The 22,621-nt window shown below is 35.9% G+C and overlaps 1 protein-coding gene across 22 annotated transcripts in view; it reads left to right on the forward strand.

The window, feature by feature from the left end:
• The window catches only part of Adgrl3 (adhesion G protein-coupled receptor L3), a 777,100-nt gene that overhangs the window by 719,308 nt on the left and 35,171 nt on the right, over positions 1-22,621 (forward strand). For 11 of the 22 annotated variants that reach the window (XM_029545383.1, XM_029545375.1, XM_029545381.1 and 8 more), the window contains 2 exons: positions 1,746-1,842; positions 18,751-18,879. In XM_029545383.1, coding sequence (XP_029401243.1) covers positions 1,746-1,842; positions 18,751-18,879 — 226 coding nt within the window. The remainder of the gene's footprint in view (positions 1-1,745; positions 1,843-18,750; positions 18,880-22,621) is intronic. The other 11 variants (XM_029545394.1, XM_029545393.1, XM_029545385.1 and 8 more) reach the window with 1 other exon arrangement.

Below are 22,621 nucleotides of genomic sequence, written 5' to 3' on the forward strand. Positions count from 1 at the left end.
TGAAGTTCTCTGAGAGACTGAGAGAACCCTTCATGGTGAGGAAGGATGGGAGAGGAAGCTTTCAAAAGGCCAAGAGATACATCCCCAAAGTATTGGTGAGCGGACGCAAGTTTAGATTTTATTGTGATTATTTCAAAAAGCTGAAGGGATAGCTCAGAAAAAGAAGGAAAAGGGACATTATTCACATCACTCACTTATTTTGGAAGGGCGTGATTAGCAAACAGAGTCAAAGTCCTTCTCATCTTCAGGTCCCATTTACTTACTTCCTGGTGGTAATAACTTATGAAAGGTTAGTCATATGGGCATCAGGCCAACATCAATTAAAAGGACAGTAGGACTAATATGCAGGGAGATTTTATATTATAGAACAGCAGAGTGTTTTCCTCACTGTGATAATTTTGTTGTCTTTCATCATTTATTTTACTATATTTTAGATGTATTCACCTTTTAATATATAACAATTTAAAACTTAAAAAAAATAAGTATGTAGTGAACATGAAATTGCAACACATACCAAGTGAGTGACCACATGTTAATCCAACACTGATGGTGGGAAACAGACTGTCCACACTGTGTTTTTTTCCCCCATGTGTTACATCTTCCTAAACCATCTGAAGGCCTCCCACCAAATTCTCCTGAATTTTATTTTTTCTTATTGACTTGTTCTCATTGTCTCTTCTCCTTTCAGTAATATGCCCTTTATTCTTTCTGAATCTTTCTACAAAGTGGTATCTTAGAATGTGTGGATACGGTGTGATTGTTCCTTTCACCTCCGTACTCTAAGACGTAGCCTGCTATTGATGATGATGATGATGAGTTTTGCCAGATATGCATACCTATATGCATAAATCTGCCAGATACGCATACATATGTGCGCACATCTGCATTCCAGTCTGGGAAAAGTATAACTTATATGATTGTCAGAGAGTCTAAGGTTAACTATTCCTACTATTTAAATATAGCTGGACCACCCAGTGAGTTTGAGTTCACTCTTAATATGAGCAAAGTTTCTTTCTGAGCCTTCATGTCTCTGGAACAACATCTGGAAGTATGATGTTTCCTCCTCAGAAGATCAATATTTTTTGATCCCTAATTTAGTAAAACGGCAAGACACAATAAAATGGAAAACTTTTCCCAAGGGCTAAAACATTCTTTGTGAGGAATCTGCCTCTTAGAAATTTGAATTTAGAAACATAAGTAAGTCAGAAGGGAGGACTTTTCAAGTGTCTGTAAAGCTTCCTACTGTGAAGTGATGAATACAGCTGCGATATCTACTTTTTACCTCCTCAAAAGAAAAGTCAGGAGGTATGTAATATCTGAAATGTCATTGGTCTCCTTGAAAAACTTTGAGAAATGGAACTTGGTGAGCATTTCAATAGTGTTCTGTGTTCTTTTGTTAATGGACTGTTATGAGAGTCTGAACTGCTTTACTTTTGAAACTCAAGCTTCTATAGTGTACCTCTCTCAGCGTTTGACATTGTTACACTGGCCTTGTACTTTGCCTTTTCCATTATCCACAGTTTTAATTGTTACAGCTCGAGCATCTACAAAAACATGTAAGGACAGGAAAATAGCATCATTGCTTCTGTTTCTGATGTTTTTCTGCCGCTCTGTTGGAAGTGGCTAGAGACGACATCTTCATGAGGTGCTAGGAGCAACAGCCTCCTTTAGCTTTGAAAGAAACTAAACTGTGTGTGAAAAGCTGCTTTCTTATGGCTCTGTCTCCTTCTTCCCTCTCAATTCAGAGCCGTATTCGGAGAATGTGGAATGACACTGTCCGAAAGCAGTCAGAGTCGTCCTTCATCACCGGAGACATAAACAGCTCAGCGTCGCTCAACAGAGGTAGTTAGGAAATGATGTTTCGTAGCCATTGCTTCCCTGAAGAATGTAGGAAGTTCTTAAATGCATTGCCACTTACATGTGTTCTGACCCCTGTTCCATGTACGATGAAATCTTGTAGGGACTGACCCCTGATGAGTGCAATTTGTGTTCCGTTATCCACAGACTTTTTTTTTTTCTTTCTAAAATACTGAATTTTCAGGAAATTTTCTCAGAGAGAAATTATAACATGAGAAATGTCTTTTCCTAATCATCTGCCGCTGTTATAAACTGGTGGGAATGTTGAGCCTCCTTGGAAGTATTGAAAATGGGTAATTACGTGGGTGTATAGTCTGCTAAGCACCATAGAGCTCCAATTGTCCCAGGTATGAAGCAATTTCATCATCTTTGTGGAAGTAAAAAGATAGTGTCTAATTCATAGTTAAGGAAAGATAAGTCAAAATCATCTCTCACCTTAGTATCAAAAGATGCATCCGGACAATCTTGGATATTGTGAAAATGATTGTTTATAATATATTGTGAGTGGGGAGGATGCTGCCTGGTAACATTTGTGGCTAAGATGCTCCAAGATCATCACTGTAGACTTTGACAAGAAGTTAGCATAATCTGCCATTTTGTATGTGAGAGAAGCAGCCAATCAAAATGTATCTCTCTGCTTCTCTGTGTCTCTTTTGTGTGCATAAGGGTGTGGGAGAGTATGTGCGTGTGCGTTTGTGTGTGTGCTCGTGCACACGTGTGTGTGCAGAGAGAGAAGAGAGAGGGAGAGAGAGAGAGAAAGAGAGAGAGAGAGAGAGAGAGAGAGAGAGAGAGAGAGAGAGAGAGAGAAATCAGAAATACCGTGACTGCCACAGGAATAAATGAATACAGTTTGAAGCGAGTGCTGGAAAGCACATACATTATAGCTTTATCCAGGAAGCTGTCCGTTTTATCAACTAAATTATTTTTGTTACTAACACAGTTGTGCTCGTCTTAGTGGCAAACAGATTGATCAGACTGTTTTAGGCCTGTTTCCAAGAGTGTTCTGTGCTGTTACTTAGAAAGAGATTGTTCGGTTCTTCTGCTTTATGATTAAGAACTCTTATATCTGAGCTTTCACATAACCTTACAATAAAGAGCTGCACGTAGCAAACTGCTGGGCCAAATAGTATGCAAGCTGTGATTGGTGCAGACATGCATGGTTTACTCTAACCTTGTTGAGGTTTGGTTTGCATGAGAGTCACTGAGATAGAACCTATAATTAGTGACGGTTTAAATTTCTCTGTATCACTTTGTGACAAGTAAAAATAGTGAATGGGGATCTTCATCCAAAACCAAGAAATGCATAAGAATGAGACAGGCCCACTCTTAGTTCTTTCATTCCTAAGGTTTTTATTCCCTAGACAATGCTCACTTTGAAAGTCCCTCTTGAGGCTTCTCCTTTTCAATACAGTGCCCATGTTTTCTTCATGAGAATCTAAAGAGACATAAGCATATTTGCACTTTCCCCTCTAAAGGATCACTCCTGCCTCAGAGGCCTTGACATTGATTTGCTTCCTGTGTGACTGATGTTCTTTGCTGTTAAATAATGCCATCTGGAGAGGTTTTGTAGTTTGACCCTACACAGGAAGCTAGTCTTCTCAGTGAGATCCTGCCAAAGTATCTTGATTCCAGAGATCCCAGCAGCCACAGCAGAGTTGTTGCTTAGAAAAGGTGGGACAATATGACTGATATGCTAGTCTCTAGGCCTATTGTAAGGATGGATGTACTGGGTTAATTTTTTTTTTTCTAATAGTGTGATCAGATTTAATGTAAAAACACTATTCTATGTAAGATTAGTAATACATGGTTTCGTGAGCTTTTTTTCTGACATTAGCATAAAGAACATTACATAACATGGCTTTTTATTTATTTCCCATTAATCCTCTCAAAAATCATCAATTTGGAATATAGCAATACAAAAATGACTGGGCCAGTTTCAAATAAATTCAGAGGAAACGAACCAATCTTGTATTGACGGATTTTACACGATTTCTACTCCTTTGAAGATATTTAATGAAGCTGTTAATTGCAGGGTCTTAAAATTCTTACGATGTGTCACGTTATTTTAGTCAAGAGCTGGGGAAAGGGTGAGAATGAGTGTTTGATGTGAAGTGTGCTCAGGCTGCAAACTTTTTCGAGATATAGACTGTTCTTTTTACTCAGCACTGTGCTGCTCATCTCAGGGTCTTCTTCATTTCCTGTGTTAATTTCCCTGGGACACACCCTCCTTCCCCAAATGTCTCAACTGAGAAACTTCTTTATTTTTCTTTGAAAATTTCATGCCTGTAGACAATGTACCTCAATCATATTCATAACCCCCCTCCTGCCTTCTGTAGGACCAGCTATCACATACGTCCTTCAAGTTCATGTCTTTAGTTTATCTATTTTTATTATTTTTGCCTTACCGCATCCAGTGATGCTGGGTATAGGGTCAGCCTTCAAGTGGCCACACTCCCAAAACAAAGTGGCTCTTCCTCAGCTCTGAAGCCATCAACTGTCCAATAAAATCTAAGCTAGGAATTGAGCCCCAGAAAAGCCTCCCCAATTCATCTCATAGTTTGTTTAAATCCCCATATGATTAGAACACTTTGAATTTTTATTTCTTCATATTATATCTCTAAACTTAGCCTTTAACCTCCTTCTTTAATCTTGTCTTATTCCCCAGGATCATATCTTCCCTGCATTCAGGCGTGTGTAACATATGTAGGTATGTGACGTCCAAGATTCATATTTCTAGATAAACACATCAGTCACCTCAGAAACATAAACAATCATATCTGTGTACTCAAAAGATTATATCCTATACTACTGAAATAAACATTTTAGATACAACATCTTTGCATCTTCATATATTCTAACCTTCCATTCACTCTTAGGTTCAGCTATAAATTTTATCAATAATAATTCCATATCTAAGTTAGATATGCGCTTCCATTTTTGACTTTAAGAGTGTTGACCCTTGGAAACTACAAGATGTGGTTTTGGAAACTTTTAATTTATATTTACTTCCTAATTCATATTCCTGCTCAGTGTATCAGAAAAGTATTGTTTTAAATTTTGTATGTCTTAACCTAGTTTCTTTCAATCACACCATCTCAGGCCCTATTAAGGATGAAGATGAAGATACTGTCGTGTAGGTCAGAGAGACTTTAAGTAAATTTTTGTTATTGTTTGGGTTTCTTTCTTTCTTTCTTTCTTTCTTTCTTTCTTTCTTTCTTTCTTTCTTTTCTTTTCTTTCTTTTCTTTCTTTCTTTCTTTCTTTCTTCTCTCTCTCTCTCTCTCTCTCTCTCTCTCTCTCTCTCTCTCTTTCTTTCTTTTTCCATCTCAGATATTCTTTTGCTAAACAACTTGTCGCATCATATATGTTGACTATATCAGATTATCTTTCTAAATTTTCCAGTATACCAAACTTGACTGTTATCTGCACTTTATTCCTCGGTGTTATGTAAAACTCCAGAGGTGTTATTGGTGATTTTTTTCAGTGTAAAGTCTTGGCACAGTATTGAACATCTTGACAAATCTTCAGTTCTTGCAACCAGAACCCCAACAAAAGCAACATTTTTGATGGCACAATACAAACTGGGAAAGGGACCTTCAGAGCAGCTGTATGGTAAATGTAGAATTTCAGCAGAGTGTGACTTCCCAAAGAAGCCAACATTTCCACAAGCTTGATTGTCAGCTAGAGGATTTATTTCCTGGTTTACTTAAAAATATTTACTGCATTCTTGGAAGGCTGCAGCTGTGCTCAACCCCAGCTCCTCCCAAGACTATATACAAATAAATCAAAATTTCTCCTCACTTCTGTATGCTGGCAGAGAGGGAAGGAAATGTAGTCACCTTTCCACTCCTAACTCCTGATCATCATTTCTGCTTAGAAGACCTCATCTTCAACAACTGTAATAAAATACAAATTTAAGATAATAGCACCAACTGAAAATTGAGTTTAATCCATTTTTCTTCTGTATCTAAATGGAAATTATGATTTTGAAATAAGGTTTTATTATGTTTTTGTTATCACAAGTATTATGGTTACATTTAATTTTCCTTTCATTTAATTAATTAAATTGAGTTCAGACATTTTTTTGTTAACAATCAAGGTTTGCAAACTAGCTCCTCCAATGTGCTGGGATGCCGCAACCTTAGTTCTAGGCTGCGGTGATTTCAAAGCTATGCTTCTTCTGAATTAGAACAAAAGTATTTCCCCCTTCTCGCGAGATGCCCTCGCTAGTGTCACAGGCTTTCCTTTCTCTGTCACTTCCCTACCTCTGCTTTGTCACACAAGTTAATATCATCTAAATATTAATACATTCTGACAAGAAATGCTCTAGGTATTTAAGCCAGACTGAGTTCTTTTCATGTTGAAAGAATGACTTTTACACGTGTAGCACTTATCTATTCATGCCGGTAGAGTCTCATTCCATGGTTTATGAGTTACATCGGTCTGCATAAACATTCTTCATCCAGGAATGTAATCAGTAAAATTGTGATGGCCTGTGGCTATTTATTATCATAGATTTGTAAGGACACAGCTACCTACCTTTAAAAGCCTGGCCTGATCTGCTAGCAGCATGTCTGGAGAACTGGGGAAAGACTGCCACCAGAAGACCTCTACGAATTCTGACTTGATTCTGTAGCCTCACACTGTAGTTCTCAGAATTACACAGTCTAATTCAGTGACTCCTGGCAAAGGCCTAAACCTCTTGGAGTCCTTGGAATTACGATCTACGTGGAATGAAAACTGAGGCTTGCCAGTGTCTCAAGAGACGTAGCACTAAATTTCACCTTTCACTGCTCCACATTTCCCTTCCCTTTTACTATCCAGAAAATGGTGGGATGAATGAATTGGTTCCCTAGATGCAAGTCAAACAAGTAGTGATAATTTACCTAGGATGATGCTGGCTCGAGGAGAGCCCAAAAATGGAGAAAAAGAAAACATTTAGAAAAGCTGATTTGTCCCTTCTAAATTAGAAAGAAATATAAATTATATCTATCTATATTTATTTTCCAGTTTGATTCGAATCTATATTCTAGTAGCAACCAAATAAAGATAATGTATTTGTCTTGTGTATTTATATTGTGGTATAAGCAAACACTGTCTCCTGTTTACTTCCAAACCCCATCCTACCCTCCAGAAGCTTAGGGAACAGTAGTTTGATTCAGACAGCCTTCCTAAATAACCATTGTGTAGGGAGCAGGGATGTGAGTAGACCTGTTTTTAACGCATGTCTTCTCAGAGCCCCTGTTGTCTTTCTCAGGAGGCTGGTCACTGAAGCAGAAGCAACTTCACAATAAATCACCTGCTACCTCATTAATATTCAGGCTTCCAAATATATTTTGTTTTTATGCTTTTAAAGCGAATGCAAATGAACAAATGTAAGGGGCGTTTGACTGTGATGAATGACTTATATAAATTAAAGTTACTAGGGTAAAACAGCATACTCACTCAATGCACTTTATTAATATCAGTAAATACGATTTGATTTATGTGCATAAAATAAGTGATGTTGCCCCAAAGCCTCGCTGTTCTGAAGGATTATAAAACCACTCACTGTAAATATTAACCAGCTACTAATATAATCTGACATCTACTTCTGAAGTTTGCAAAACGATTTAATAATCTGCTTATAGTGGTAGCATAGCTTCATAAATCAGAACCGCATGTTCAACAGACGTTTTGTTATGAGCAAGCATTATGAAGCACAAATGAGTATTCTGGGGCATAATTCAGCCTTTCCACTATTGTATTTATTCTGGTGTTTTCATTACCCCTACGGAGGTGAGGACTTTCTATATCAGTTTCTTCCTTTCTATATGACATCAGTAAAAATTCAAAGTTTAAACTAAACCTAAAGAGGTATCATAAGATGAAGGAACCTCTTTTAGAAATCGAATCTCATAACCAAGTGCAGCATAGGTAATGATTTTAAAGGTGAGAAACTGACTCAATTATAGGAGTCATGGTATTAATGTGAGTTACAGATCAAGGAGGGCAAATGTGTTCATGCTGAGTGTTCCATCCACGGGCAAAAGGAAATACATTACAGATCAGTTTAAGTCAGTCAGGGGCAAAGCCATTTGTTTTAATGTCTTGGCAGAAGGGAATGAGAAAGTACTTCTGAAGAGTTCCTCCTCCTCCTCCTCCTCCTCCTCCTTCTCCTCCTCGTCTCTGCTCTGCCTCTGCCCTGTGATATGGTTCTGTCATATAGCCTAATCTCATAGGGAGTCATTCAGTAGTGAGCATTTATATTTGTTATTATTGTTATACTTACTTAAAGCTTTCATAGATCCCTTACAAAGAGTGTTCTCAGTCGACCTGTAGCTGTGTCTCTGTCTTTCCTGTATGAAAACCAGGCAACAGTGAGAGAATCTTCTGCAGGTTGTTAAATTCATTGCTGCAGAAGCCTTTTTAACTTCCCTTTGAAATGTTTCTTACATTTAATATCATGTTCTGAAAGTATAATTTGGTTTTTATTTTATTTTATTTTTTTATTTAGGGATCGCCTGATTGAGAGTGATGGGGGTGTGTGTGCAGCGTGGGATGTGGTAACACTCTTCTTCTGTACAGGAAACTATCTGATCATTGAGGTTCTGTGTTAGCGTCTCATTATGTGGTGGACTGCCCAAGAACAATGGAGACTTTTATTGTTCGTTATTTCAGAGGTTGTCATCTAGAGTGAACTGACTCCATTGATTTTTCAACCCATGATAGGAAGGAGATATTAGAGGGGAAACCATTCAAAACAGGCAAAAGCCAGGCCAGAGCTTGACCACAGTCACCTACTTCCTTCCAGTACCCTCCACCTACCAACATCACTATAAATACATGTTTTTTCGAGAATCAATTTTCAAGTGGCCTTTAGTTACCTAATATGACAACTGGATATAAATTTGAAGCAAGCAGGAATTAGTTCAATTACATCACAAATCAATATGTGAAAGATGACATGATTATCAAAATCCTTATTAGAAAAAGTATAAATTGTAATACATATAATTCTACATATCCAATTAAAATAGTGTTTGGTAAATTGTAAACAAAGGCTTACACTTCATAAGCTCAGTCTAACTTTCAGTATACTGAGGGTATGCTTGATAGATTCTCTGGTGATTTTCATTATGTTTTCTTCATCATTCATCATCAAATCATGTGGCTACTTTATTACACAAGTTGCCTAGTATGATAGAAGGGAATATACAACTCTGGGAGGTCATTAGTGGATCAGGAAATAATAGAAAGGATATGAGGACTGAAGGAAGAAAGTCAGTCTTTAAAGAAGTCGAAACAGTGTTATTAGCAAGATCCTCAGTCTAAACACAAGGTAGTGGGTTATGGTAATATGTAAAATAACCTCTTGAATAGAAGAATTGTCCAAATTCTTCCTGTTCTTGAATATTTTCTTCAATTCATAATTCAGGGATACTTTTGAAAATATCATGCACAATTTCATATTTCATTATAGCATTTTCAGAAAGAGTTGGTTTGTTAGTTTGCCTCAGCCCTCATCATCCCCACTTCGTGTGCCTTCCTTGTATCATCCCCCTACCCATCCCTAGTTCATGTCCCACATGTCTCTTTGATGCTCACCTTCAACACCTCCTTCCCTCCCTCATGGTATCTCCTTCAGTTGGATAGCCTATGCCCACAGTGGCACATCTACATGCCTTTCATTAAAAATCAGGATCCACATACGAGGAAGAACATTTAATTTGTTTTCAGACATATGTTTCAAGTATTGCTTTCAGTTTTATATGTGGGCCTTTTGAAAGCAATTTTATATAAGTTACATAGTACAAGTAAATACCAAAAAGTAGACAGTGAATTATACTAAGAGCTTGGTGTTCTTGACTTGGGTAACTATTATATTTCTAAGCAGCCACAGTCTCAAGGGCTCAGAAGTTTTATTGGCAAAATTGACTAAACCTATGATATCTAATCTTTGAGACTAACATCATACCATTGGTAAATTATTAAGATTTTGGTTATTAGGAAATGAATCAGTGAGTTATGTATAAATTGTGCACTCAAAGAGATGTTTTTACTAAGTTGTTTTTATTAAGAAGGAATTCAGGCTTGATGCTGTTTTCTGTGGTTAAGAAAAGTAAGCCCGTTATCTTTGGCCTCGGTGTGATATGTCATAAGTGCTCAGCCCTAGTATGTAGGTAAACAGAACACATGAATACATGTTTTGACCATGAGACATGAGGTTTAGAAGTGGACCTAGCTGGGAATTGGTCGAAAACACCTGTTATCTTATCAATGAGGTGTCCAAGAAGAGAGAATTTGGAGTGGCAGTCTGAACTAAGCAGTGACATATCATTTCAGCAGTGACAATTTAATTAAAACAAAGAAAAAGGGAAGAAAATAAAAAGAAAGGAACATAGGTTCATCACACTTAGGAGCAGCTGCTTCATCTGTTGTGAGCAAGTTTCATTGAGAATCCTGAGTCCCAGTCCCACTACTGTTGCTTAAATTGCCAGACTGTGTATAGCAATTTTTCCCAATTAATTTTTGAAGCCATCACTAAATATACAGCATATCATTTCCTTCTCCAAGAACAGGTTCACTGTGTTGCATCTGATACCATCGAGAAAATAGCAAAGTAAAACAAACAAACAAACAAAACCCTAAATTTTAGAACACATAGGTTAGAAATAAAGCCAAAATAGAACAAAATATGCAAGGGAGACAATGAAAAACAGAGATATAAATAATATATAAAAGAGGTTAGTGCTCAGATTATATAAGGATTATCCACACATAAACTAAATAAAGCCCAGTGATTCAGAAGCAAAAACAAAAGTACCAAAACAGGCAAAAAAAAAAAAAAAAAAAAAGGAATTTTGGAAAACGGGCTCTCTCGTCAGAATCATTTCACGATGTGAATGACAGAGGACAGTGGTGACAGGAGGTAGCAACATACAAGCCTTACACTCCTGGGTCTCAGCAAGAATTTGACAACCGGTGCTGCTCCAGGGGACATGAGCTGATAAGACCGCTCCAGACAACTTTCTAGAGATGCGTTGTAATGTAGAAGTAATGCACATTACACATTGACCCAAAAACCTGACTTTTAAATATCAGCTATAGACAACCTCACCATTCTGGACATGAACCAATTAAGAGGAAGTAAAAGGCCTGAGACAGGTAATTCCTCAGGTTCCAACCCGAAGCTATGAATTGCAATACTAAAGAAGAGGCTGCAACTCGGCATTCAGTGTCCTTCATTTTATATTGAACTAACAATAAGCCATTCTGTACTTTGGAGGAAATGTGTCATTGAATTCCATCTTAATAGATTCCCAGCGAATGAATTAGCTGTTAAAAGAAGCTGAAATATCTCCAAACCATTTGAATGAAATTTAATAGGCAGGTTGATTAAAATTTAATAGCAAACTTGTTGGCTATTAAAAGTGCACAGTGTGATAAATCAAGGTGTCAGGTCTTCAATTTATGACTAAAGAAAAAAAATGACAAATGAGCTCTTGACTTTCAACAAAATATTGCTTCTTTGACACTTTGTAACTTTATTCATTGTTTGAAATGAAACATTAAAATAGGAACTTATGCTGTGAGTTATTTTACATAATTTTAAGGGAGCCAGAGAGATTGCATTAGTTGTTTTCTTAATAAATGACTTCATGTTGAATACATGAGATTATCTAGTCCATAGTGTAAGCCTACAAAACTGAAATGAATATTGATCTCATTGTCATAGGCGAAAGTGAAGGTACAGTTATTACTTAGTTATAAAGAAAATGTAATGGGGAGAAAACCAAATATTTAAGATAAATAGTGTTTTTGAATTTTTTCTCTGAGGTTTTAAAAGGCTCTTTGTAAAAGAATACCTACTTTCATTTTACTAGCCTATTTTGCACAGCTTAATATAAAATAATCAAATAATATTAAAAAATATATGAGAGAATATTATTGAACCCCTTGAAGGATCAGAATAAAATTCTGTTGAAACCCTTTTTGTTGAAGGGGATTCTAAAAATGCTTGAAAACCACTGTTTTAAATATTTGCATGTGAGTCTACCAGAGTCTGTGTGACCTTGAATCAAAAAACTACATGTTCAAACAGGATAGAATTACAAAGAACAGAATGGGTTAAGGAAAAGAATTATCATGGTAAAACTGATTAGGAGAAACAGATATCCATCATCTTCTCTTTAAATAATAAGACATTGAACGTGAGGCTTATTGTTATGTATTTCTAAGGAAAGGTTGTATTCTCTTATTTTCTTGAATCATTAAGACTTCAAATCACATTTTTAAAAGCCTTCTAAATTTGGTGTTCCAATGAGAAATACAAGCACATTAAAAATGCAGTGGGAGGCATAGTACACCATACCAATCAAGTTATTTTTAGAGCTTATCAGTATACTTTTGTTAGCTGGCTGTCAAGAAGAAATGCTGTTTGAAATATTTCTCCCAATGATAAAATAGAAATTCAAGTGTAATCCAGACTTTCATGCCATCTGAGATCTGTCTCCTGCTTCACAGTTTGAAAGCATACTGCTCTGAACTAACCCAGGTCGCACTGTCACCCCGATGTCCTGATAGCAGAGCACACACTCTCTTGCCAGAAGGAAAGAGGGAGTGTGTTCTATGGGGAAACTCCTAGTTGAAACAATAAGGCTTGCTATTTTACTGTTTGTGGTTCATTCATTCAAAAGCCTTTGTTATCAGTCTTAGACTTCAGGTGTTCATAAAGGAAAAAAAAAAAGTGACTGTCTTTTCCAGGCTTTATGACCTGATTGTCTCAGAACCCATAAGACAGCTTCTCTGGGTTGTTCAACATAGAAAACATGAATATCCTATTTGATGTGCATCTTTCTTGCATCAGAAATAAAAGGCTAAGGGATTGGCTATTTCTGAATAACTGCATATGTTGAAATTCAGTCTTAATTCCTTTTCAAATTTTCCTAGACATCTAAATCTCACTTCTGTAGCAACTATATAGGTATGAAAGGTAATAACCATTCCAAGTCCATTCATACTAGGAAGTAGACATTTTTACATAGCTACTTCATTTTTAGCCTAATTTAGCTTTTATTTCCCCCTTTGAATTCTGGCAGATATTTTGGTATGGTTGGTTGGGGACATTGTTGTTGCTACCAGATATTAGCATTTGAGAAACATTGTAGTACTACAAATAATTCTATAATTGTTTATTTCTGCCTGAACAATTTCAGTAGTAGATGTAGCCAGTGCTGTCTTCGAAGCAAAGAAGAAACTACCTTCAGCATTTGACCCACGAGAACCCTTTAAAAATTCAAATTGGTAGGAGAGAGATGACTAGGAGGTTAAGGATTCTTTCTGATCCTTCAGAGGATGTGTTTGGTTCGTGGCACCCACATGGTGACTCCCAACTATCCAGAGAGTCTGATAGGCCATCTGCTGTCTTCTGTGGGAACCAAGTATGCAAAATGATATGCATATTTACACGCAAACATTCTTACCCATAAAATAAAAGTGAATGACTCCTTTAAGACTATTCAAGTTTGATTTCATGAGTCATAGACAGCACCAATCTCAGCTGAGTTTTCATTAATTCAGCGGAGGGTAGTTTTATTTCTTTTGGGGGGCTCTACACACTTTGGACAGAGTATTTACAACCTCGGCATTAAGTTTCCCTGCACTTTAAACACTTTTCCGCATAGTTAGCTATCTATAGTCCCCACAAATTCATTTGTGCCTCAAACTAACTAACCAGTAAGCTTAACTTTCCAGCTAAAAAACAGTGACAGATGGTCTGTAAACACTGAACTTCTTGGACGTCTTCAGCGATTTCACAGCTGCGGAGAAGGGAAGTTTACAAATCAGAAGTCAGTTCCAGGAAAGAGGAAGAGACAAGGTAGACAGATTCCTGGAGAACAGTTTCAGAATTCAAAGTGACCTCCATCAATTGGGGAAACAGCCAGAAGCAAACAGAACAGACTGTGTCAGACTAGTGTAGTGCAGGACAGCCAGGGAGAAAAGATACAAGTACCTTTGAACACAAAAGATGGGTGACAACAGACAGATTCTGTGCAGGTTTTCAGCTGAAAGATTCAAGCACTGGTGACAAGCTGAATTTAATTTTCATGTTTGGTTCTCTCTGCATAGTTGGTGGCACCATTCAAAAGTATGATTGCCTACCCCATGTGAGTGCAAGCTGTAGAAATAAGGAACTCATACTTCCTAAGGATTGTTCCCTTTCAGGGATGCTGGCTGATAGCTAGGACCTGGTAAGGCTGCTGCTCAAAACAAAACAAAACAAAACAAAAAAACAAAAAACAAACAAAACAACAACAACAAAAAAACATGTTTTCCTGTCTCTTCTGTAGCATTCTCTACATTCCGGGAGTAATCTCTGTCTTTATGTTTTTTGCAAAATAGCAGGTCGTCTTGTACTATTACTCTTGTTTTTACTGCCGAAGCCCTCACTTGAAGTAATACTCAACATGTGCATAACTAACATTGGCCTCAAATGGTACATGAGCTATCTAAGAGGCTGAGGACAGTAAGAAAGAAAACTAAATTTTAGATTGTCATTCCTTTCATTTTATCAGCAAAGTCTCCTCATTCCCAAAGTAATGATTAATATACATTTCTATTCTAGAGTACCAAATTATTTTCAAATGTCTTCATGACTATAGCATGAAGAGTAGATGAACCTCCTATGATGGCTATCTGTCATTCCTTGTGACTTATGGTCAGTAACTAACTGATGAGTCTGAGGAAATGTTTGTCTGTAATTTGGTTTTAATACCTATAAGCATTTCACCCAATGTGTTCAGCCTTTCTCAGCTGATGAAAATCAAACTTAGAACTCAGCTTGTTTTCCTGTATCCATAGCTGCACTGTCTAAAGTGTTTTGAAAGTATACTTCAGAATTCTAAAACACAAAATCAAAACACTTGGAGAACTAAAATGGAATATTATTCTAGAAAAGACACAACCAGAGGGGCTATCTGTAAACACATTAATAGCATCACAAGAATTCATTCTGAAGTTCTTTCATTTCCAATACTTATCATTTTCCCTTTATATTCTGGGATTTCTTATAAGATAAACAGTAATAAAAGGTCTAAAATATTGAGCCATCACCTTCTTGTTTATACAGAATTCTTTCAAACTTGCTTGTTTTTTACTGCATAGCTTCTTTTGCATTACTATAAAATATTTTTACATTATAGTGCAATAAATATTTGATATTTTTATGTTCACTTGTGTTGTGTGTGCAGTATATGTGTGTTTGTGTGTGTGTGTGCCTACATGTGTGTGTGTGTGTGTGTGTGTGTGTGTGTGAGAAGGCAGGCCAGAGCAAGTGGTTATCACATTTCTTCCTCTGTGATTTCTCCATCTTTTTACAGTAGGAGTGGGTGTGCACAGAAAAATTGTGATCATTTTACATTTTTTTTAAATTGAAAATTTTGCTAGTAAAATATAATTACATCACTTTCTTCCTTCTCTTTTCTCCTCTATCCTCTCTTTTTCACCCTACCTTGCTATCTCTCAAATTCTTGGCTTCTGTTTCTTTAATTGTTGTGACCTATACATACATACATATCAATTAAATCTATCACTACAATTTACTGAGTCTATTTGTATGTATAGGATTTCAGGGCTGGTTTTGAGAGTGGGTTTTTCAATGATCCTGGAGCTCACTGATTTAGCAAGGAAAACTAGTAAGTTACAGAAACGCTTCCTCTCCCACATCCCCAGCACTGCCATGGTGTGTGGTCAACACTGCCCGGGGCTTCTTACCTGGGTCGCTGAGGGTCAGGGCCTTCATGGCTAGTGCTTTATCAACTGAACCATCTCTTGCCCACAGTTTACATCTTATGTTATACAAAGCAAATGAAGAAAACCTGTGAAAACCTCTCCACTCAGTATTCCAATTAACTCCTGTTAGATGGCCTGTGGTAATTAAGGAACATATAGAGAGATTCAGGAATAAATCCTTACCTCTTTTCGTATTTGAAGGAATGTAAATATTTTTGAGTATTTTCTATTTTTAAGTTTTTGACATTAGTTCATCTTAAGTTATATTTTTCATTTTCTATTTGCATAGAGTACCCACAAAGGAAAACTTTTTGATTCAGAATACCAACTTTCTGTAGTAGACACAATTTACATATAATTTGTTTTAAAAAATGTTTTATGGAGTAAACCCTGTGTCAAAAATCATAAATATATAAAAAAACCATAAATGTTTAGGCTTTAGGATCTTCTATTTTTGTCATAAAGGTACTGAAATAAATTGTTTTTACGTTTAAAGAATTAATGTCTCATATGTATAATTCTTTGTTGAAAATAGTGTCTTGACAGACTTATAACATGAGTAAGAGCAGGCCTCACGCTGCACTGAGAGGAAGTATTTGAATGAACATACAGTATAACATCAGTCAGCAAGGGCTGCATACTTACTAGTGAAGCAGTGTCTTGACTTCTTTGCACATTCCACACAGATATACAGAAGGCAAACACTGAGTTATTGACTGAAAGATCTGATATTTTCATCTTTAGTGTGCTGAGAAACTACATGCTGCTTTAAATTATTTCTTTGCTTTCTCACCTTTGTGGTTGAAGCAGTTGTCAGCTAACTAGTATCTTACCAGACAAACATTAAAAATGTTAAAAAACATTAGCACTGCTCTCGCCTAATTTCCCCGTATTGCTGTTAAAATATTTCTATGAGTGGAAAAGAGTTTTGTGTTGCTAACCCAATCTGGTTTATTTATATTATGAGTTAATTATAGACCTGTGTGTAATTGTATAAAACAATGTGGACTTATCATGTATTCCAGTATCTTCTGAAACTGAGTATCGCAACTAGTATATTGATCTGTAACACTCCATTCATCAGCTTTATTTCATCTGCTTTATTAGAGCTGTATTTGTGTGTTTATTTGTTGCGTGCATTTTCATATTCAAGAAGATTATTCTTCCACTATCACAGTCAATATGAAGAATGTTTTCATATTTCTATTATTGCAAGATATGCTCTTGTGACCACACCCACTTACCATTTTGATCATCAGCAACCACTCATCTGGTTTCCTTTTTCATGATTTCCTAATATATAGTAAATAATATATAATAAATAATAAATGGAATGAGATGGAATATGAATTTGGGATTTGGCGTTTCTCTCCTCCTATAATCCATAGAGATTTATCTAATTTTTACTGTGAACGATGGTTGGTTTTTTTGATTGCTTAGACATCTTCCATAGTAAGACATATGACACCATTTGTCTATCTTATCCACCAGTTGAAAGAAATTCAGGCTTATTCCTATGTGGGGACATTAAGAAACACAGCTGCTATGAATTTTCATTTTCAAATTGTAGCATGAACACGGATTTCAGTGACTCCGGAATCAGTGTACCAGAATGCAGTTGCTGGATTGCCTAGAGAGTTTTCTGTTTAATGTGACACCACCAAACTGTTTCCTAGAGAAACTGTCATTTTTACATTCCCACCAGTGACAAGTGACCCATCAGATTTCTCTGTGTCCTTGTCCTATACTCGCTGTTGCAGCTGCTTTTATTTTGTACATGTAGTGTTATCTGATTGTGACTGTCAGCCATTCTATATGGATAATTAAAGGTGATTATTTTATTTTTTATGAGATTACCTAACACTTCAGCATCTTTTCTGTGAAAACTCTGTTTATAATTGTCTACCTGTTTCCAATTGGATTTTGTTTTGTTTTAACACTGACTTTTAAACGTTGTCTTCTGAAAGTGTTTTCAATGTTTTAGATCAATACTGAATGACAAATTCTCATCAACTTTGAACAGATAGATTCTCACAGTCTACACCTTCTATGTTCACTTTCGTATCTAAATTCCATATACCTGTGACTGCCACCTGTCTCCTGATACTGCCTGTGCTTGTTTTCTCATTCACATTGCCCCCTTCATTTGACATAAGTTAGAACATATCATTTTTATATATTGCCTAAGTATTTTCAGTATGATTATTCATGTTATTTTCTTCATTTGCTCCATTGGTTTTGTAGGCAGCAGGTTTTCGTAGTTATGCTAATATGCTAGATACTAAGAATATCTGTTTGCAAACATATAAAACTTTGTTATTTAGTAAGTCAAAGTTGGAATAACTAGTTGGAAAATGGAAAAACTATGTATATGTATGTATGTATGTATGTATGTATGTATGTGTGTACTGCTTAATACCATGAAGTTGATACTTTGTTTAAAATTATCAATCATACAGTGTTCACAGTTCTTGTTAGGTCACCAGATTAGTATGCTTACTATGGTATACTAATGAATAATTGCATTTTATTTTATTTTGATTAAATATTTTTCATAGAATTTTAAGAAATATTAAATCCTTCTGTTGTGTCAACAGTTGCTCTCCAAATGAATGTTCAACCATACATGTAGCATTTTATTCTCTTTTTTTTAACTTTCATGAAAAAAAAAAAGAAAAATATTCAATGGTTTCTGTGAATGAGGGAATGCCTTTGTTTAGTTTTATCTTTCTTTCTGCATTTTAACTTTTTCTTTTGCTGGCTTTAGCTTTGTGTTTTGTTTGTGTGGATGGCAAGATTTCATTTATTTTCTTTAATTTGGGTTTCAATTCTTAGCAAGCATGGAAAAGAGATATATTCTTGCATACCCCTTGGGAAAGAGAGCACGTTTAATGTGGCTTAATCAATACTTTAAATTCTTTCTTTCCCATTGACTCAAATATGTGCATCATTGAAATGTGTGTACCGGTGGCATCTTTTTTTAGTCTATTTAGTTGCTGCCTGTAATCAGGACTATGTCAATTGTTGTCATTTTAAATGTTTCCTTTCTTTTTTTCAAGCGCATTTGCCTGATTGACCTTTTTTTTTTTTTTTTTCTCTGTCTTTCTATGGGGCTGCTCCAGGAGCCATGGCTAATCATCTTATAAGCAATGCTCTGCTTCGTCCGCATGGTACTAACAATCCCTATAATACATTGCTTGGGGAACCGGCGGTCTGTAACAACCCTTCTATCAGCATGTACAACGCACAAGGTGTGCTGGAGTTTATCTTAATTTTTTTTCAAGTGAGAGTCCCACTTTATGTCGCTTTTCCCGGGCACAATCTATTTGCTTTCCTCCTGCCTTTGCCTTGTTCTGGAAGCAGACACACAGAGTCCTTTTACATTCCACTCCTCCTGTTGCTTCGATTTTCCATTTTCCTTAGGTTTCCTTAGTGAGTAGACCCCCGGTCTGATAAGCAAATGCCTGATCCATCAGTCCGTGTTTTGTTTTCCTGTGCTGTTGTGATATGTCTCGTGTGGTGTGTCAGTACCTCCCTGTTACTCATTTATTTCTATATTAAATACCCATACACTAATTGTGAGACATGAGAATATTTATCCAAGGTAAGTAAGATAAAGGAAGACTTGATTCAGTAATCTTAATGTTATAAGATTGAGGAAATGTATCTTCCTTTGCCATATCATGACGTTCACTCTGGGCACCAGACATTACTATTGATGAAAGCATTAGATTAACTCCAGGGGAAAGTACATTGACCTAAGGCATGGAAGAAAAAAGGCTGGAAGAGAAAGCAGGCTGGAAGGTGGCAGCCACCCCACTTCTCTCTCAGCTCCCACAAGGACTAGGGGAGTTGGTCCCAGCAAGCCACAAAACTTTTTTTTTTTTTTTAATACTGTGGCTTCCAGTAAAGATGGTTTCTTTGTGCATTGTCTTCTTTGAAAAGTATGCAAATTTTTTTCTCTCAAAAACTAATAAAAATCTTATAGTATAAGCTTGATTTTTTTTTTTTTTACCTTTTAGGAGCATAGATATTGTTTATAAGCACAAAAGCATCTTTAAGTATCCAATTTCTATGCATGTAAAAGGACCACAAAAATTATTCAAGTATAAGTTGCACAAAATAAAAATCCTATCTAGAGAGCCCTTACTGAAAATGATGTTTCTTTGCTTTCTTTAAACAGTGTGATTGGATTTCTGCTACACTCAGACTATCAGGGAGTTTGTTTGTTTCATTTAATTTGAGGTGACTGTGGTGTGATTGTTTAAATTTATGCCCCATTCTTAAAGGAGGCTACTCACTGCAGTGTGCCAGCAGTGTCACACACTGTCTGAGTTTGCCCAGGTGGCTCCTTCCCAGATGTAAATAATTATCTGAAAGCTTTTTTTAAAGCACCAAAGTTAGCCATCAAATGGTGACTTTAAGATATTTGCAAATAAATAATCGGGACTTTCAATTTCATCAAGTTTCTTAACAATGGCAAGCCTAAGAATCACAAACTTTGAACATTTTTGCCGAAAGACTTTGAGAGAAGGAGCAGAGTTCATGAAATCCTCATTTACTGATGTTTGTAAAGATCAATTCTTCTTCCATCAGTGGCCTCCACACCTCAGGATCCCCCACACCTCAGGATCCCATGTATTTACAGCTGAAGTGCTCAGTTTGTTTTTCCATATGTATGAGATCTATCCCCTTGAGTATGCTGCTTTGGTTAGCCTCTGGAGCCAAGAAGAGGCCCACGCTGCATTATCCTTTGGTGATCTTTTTAATACTAAAGGCAGCCAATGTGTTTTTCCCTTTCCTTCTGTTTCCCTAATGGAACAGAACTATCAAGTGAGACCATGTTCTGGCCCATGTCATAGTCTCCCTTTCTGGTACAGCCTCTTGTTTGTCAGGGTCAATATTCTGTTGTGGTGCCTATGAACTGTGCCCTACACAGGATGCCAGATGTGGTTTGGCAGAACAGTCTAGTAGAAAACAAAACAAAACAAAACAAAACATTTTACTTTGTTCTTCAGGGGCCAACTAACAAGTAAATATGTCATTATAAGCAATTTAAAACATGCTGAAATATTAGCTCATTTTAAATGATGTTAAGTGACTATTTGCACCATATTTGCTAATTAAGTGTTCTCGATATTATTATGTTTATAGAAGATGTTGGCAATTGTTTTAAACACTACATTTAGATTACATTTGTTTTGCTTTTCATATATAATTTATAATTGCTTATAGAAGAAAAACTAGCAATTCTTAATTGAAATTTTTTTCCTAATTCAATATTTACCTTTCTGTCATTATCCAAAAATCAAGGAGTTTTTAAAATTGGGAACACATGTAAAATATGTTTACATAAGTGAGTTCCAGTTATGAAACCCTCTTAGTAATCTCAAACTCAAGTTTAAAGCCATCCCAGGTTGTGGTCCTAGACAAAATACATGTTATAAAACCAAAATATTTACAATGTGAAATTTAAAATAATGCCATATACACACAGTGTTACATAATTCACTACTAGACATTGTTATACAAAGTCATCAATAAAAATACAGACTTCACCCAAATGAATTTGTCGTTTATTTCACCAAATTTAATAAATGCTAATGATTATTCTTAAAAAGAGCACATAGATAATTTTGTTCTTTATATAAAAGTCAAAATTGAAATTGTATGGCTTATTTATGTTACAGTTCTTTTTTATGTTATAGTTCTTTATAAGACATAAAGGAACTATACCAGTGCTTGAAGCAAGTTTTGAAAAACTAGCAAAAAAATAAATCTCGGTGATTGTCATACTGCTGCAAATTTTATGCTTTCAGGTGAATGCACAGATATTCTTATTGGCAAGGTGAAAGCTCTCATGAAATATGGGTGGCTTGGTATGTACCAGCGAGGTTTATATTGAATTGCCACTGAATTTTGTTTTGTGCATCCTCTAATTCACCTGTGCCCATGCTCTTCAGGCATTGAAACATTCAGTTTGAAAGGAGTCATTCTTGCTTGCAAATACCTTTTTTTAAAATTTGTGAAAAGGTATTCATATTGTTCCTGAAGTATATGTTATGGAGTTAGAAATAACAATGAAGAAAATACATTTGTTATACTAATTGAGACACTATGCAGAAAAATATCTAAAATATCATATATATATTATATATTATATTATATATATTATATATATATATATATATTATATATATATATATATATTATATATATATATATATATATATATATATATATATATATATATATAATTTCTGGACCATTTTCTTCTTGTCTGACATTTTATCTGGATAAGTCTCATTGAAAAACCTGTCAAAACAACACTATATAAAGAGAAAGTCACGATTTTACCAAAATAAATGCAGTTTTCAAAGTGGTTGAATTCGAATCCAAAACTTTAAAGAACAACCTAAACTCATAGGGCATGATGTAGTGAAAGAGTGCATCATATTTGCTAGGAGTACAAAGTTGTATAGAATATGCATTAATATTACCTTATGGTTCCACAGCCCTGTGCTGTGGCAGACCAGCATAGGAGATCTAGGAGATGTCTAGCCTCCTTTCTGATTCTTCCTCCTCTAAGTTAACAGCATGGCATCAATTCAGGCCCAGGCTCCTTTGATCTCAGTTCCCTTGCTGAATGAGTCAAAATGAGACTAGCAGCATTTGGACCAGTTGGTCAACAGCTCACTGATTATTTTGAATTCTCCTTCTAAAGCAAATTCAAAGCTTTAGCTGGGATTTACATTACAGTTTAAAAAAAAATGAGATGCATCTCTTTTGTAAGAGGATAATCAATACTTAAAATATAAAAGTATTCCTTCAGCCAGAGAGTATGACCAAAGTGTGCACATATGAAAACATCTTATAAATTTGTGCAAATCATAAACACTGACAAAAATATTCATATTAAAAAAAAAGACTGTTTGAATTACAAGCCAGTGCCTTCTGAAGTGATATGGCCTAGGAGTTTCCTTGGTTTTTATT

This window comes from Mus pahari, chromosome 13 (assembly GCF_900095145.1).
Source record: "Mus pahari chromosome 13, PAHARI_EIJ_v1.1, whole genome shotgun sequence".
Lineage (NCBI taxonomy): Eukaryota > Metazoa > Chordata > Mammalia > Rodentia > Muridae > Mus > Mus pahari.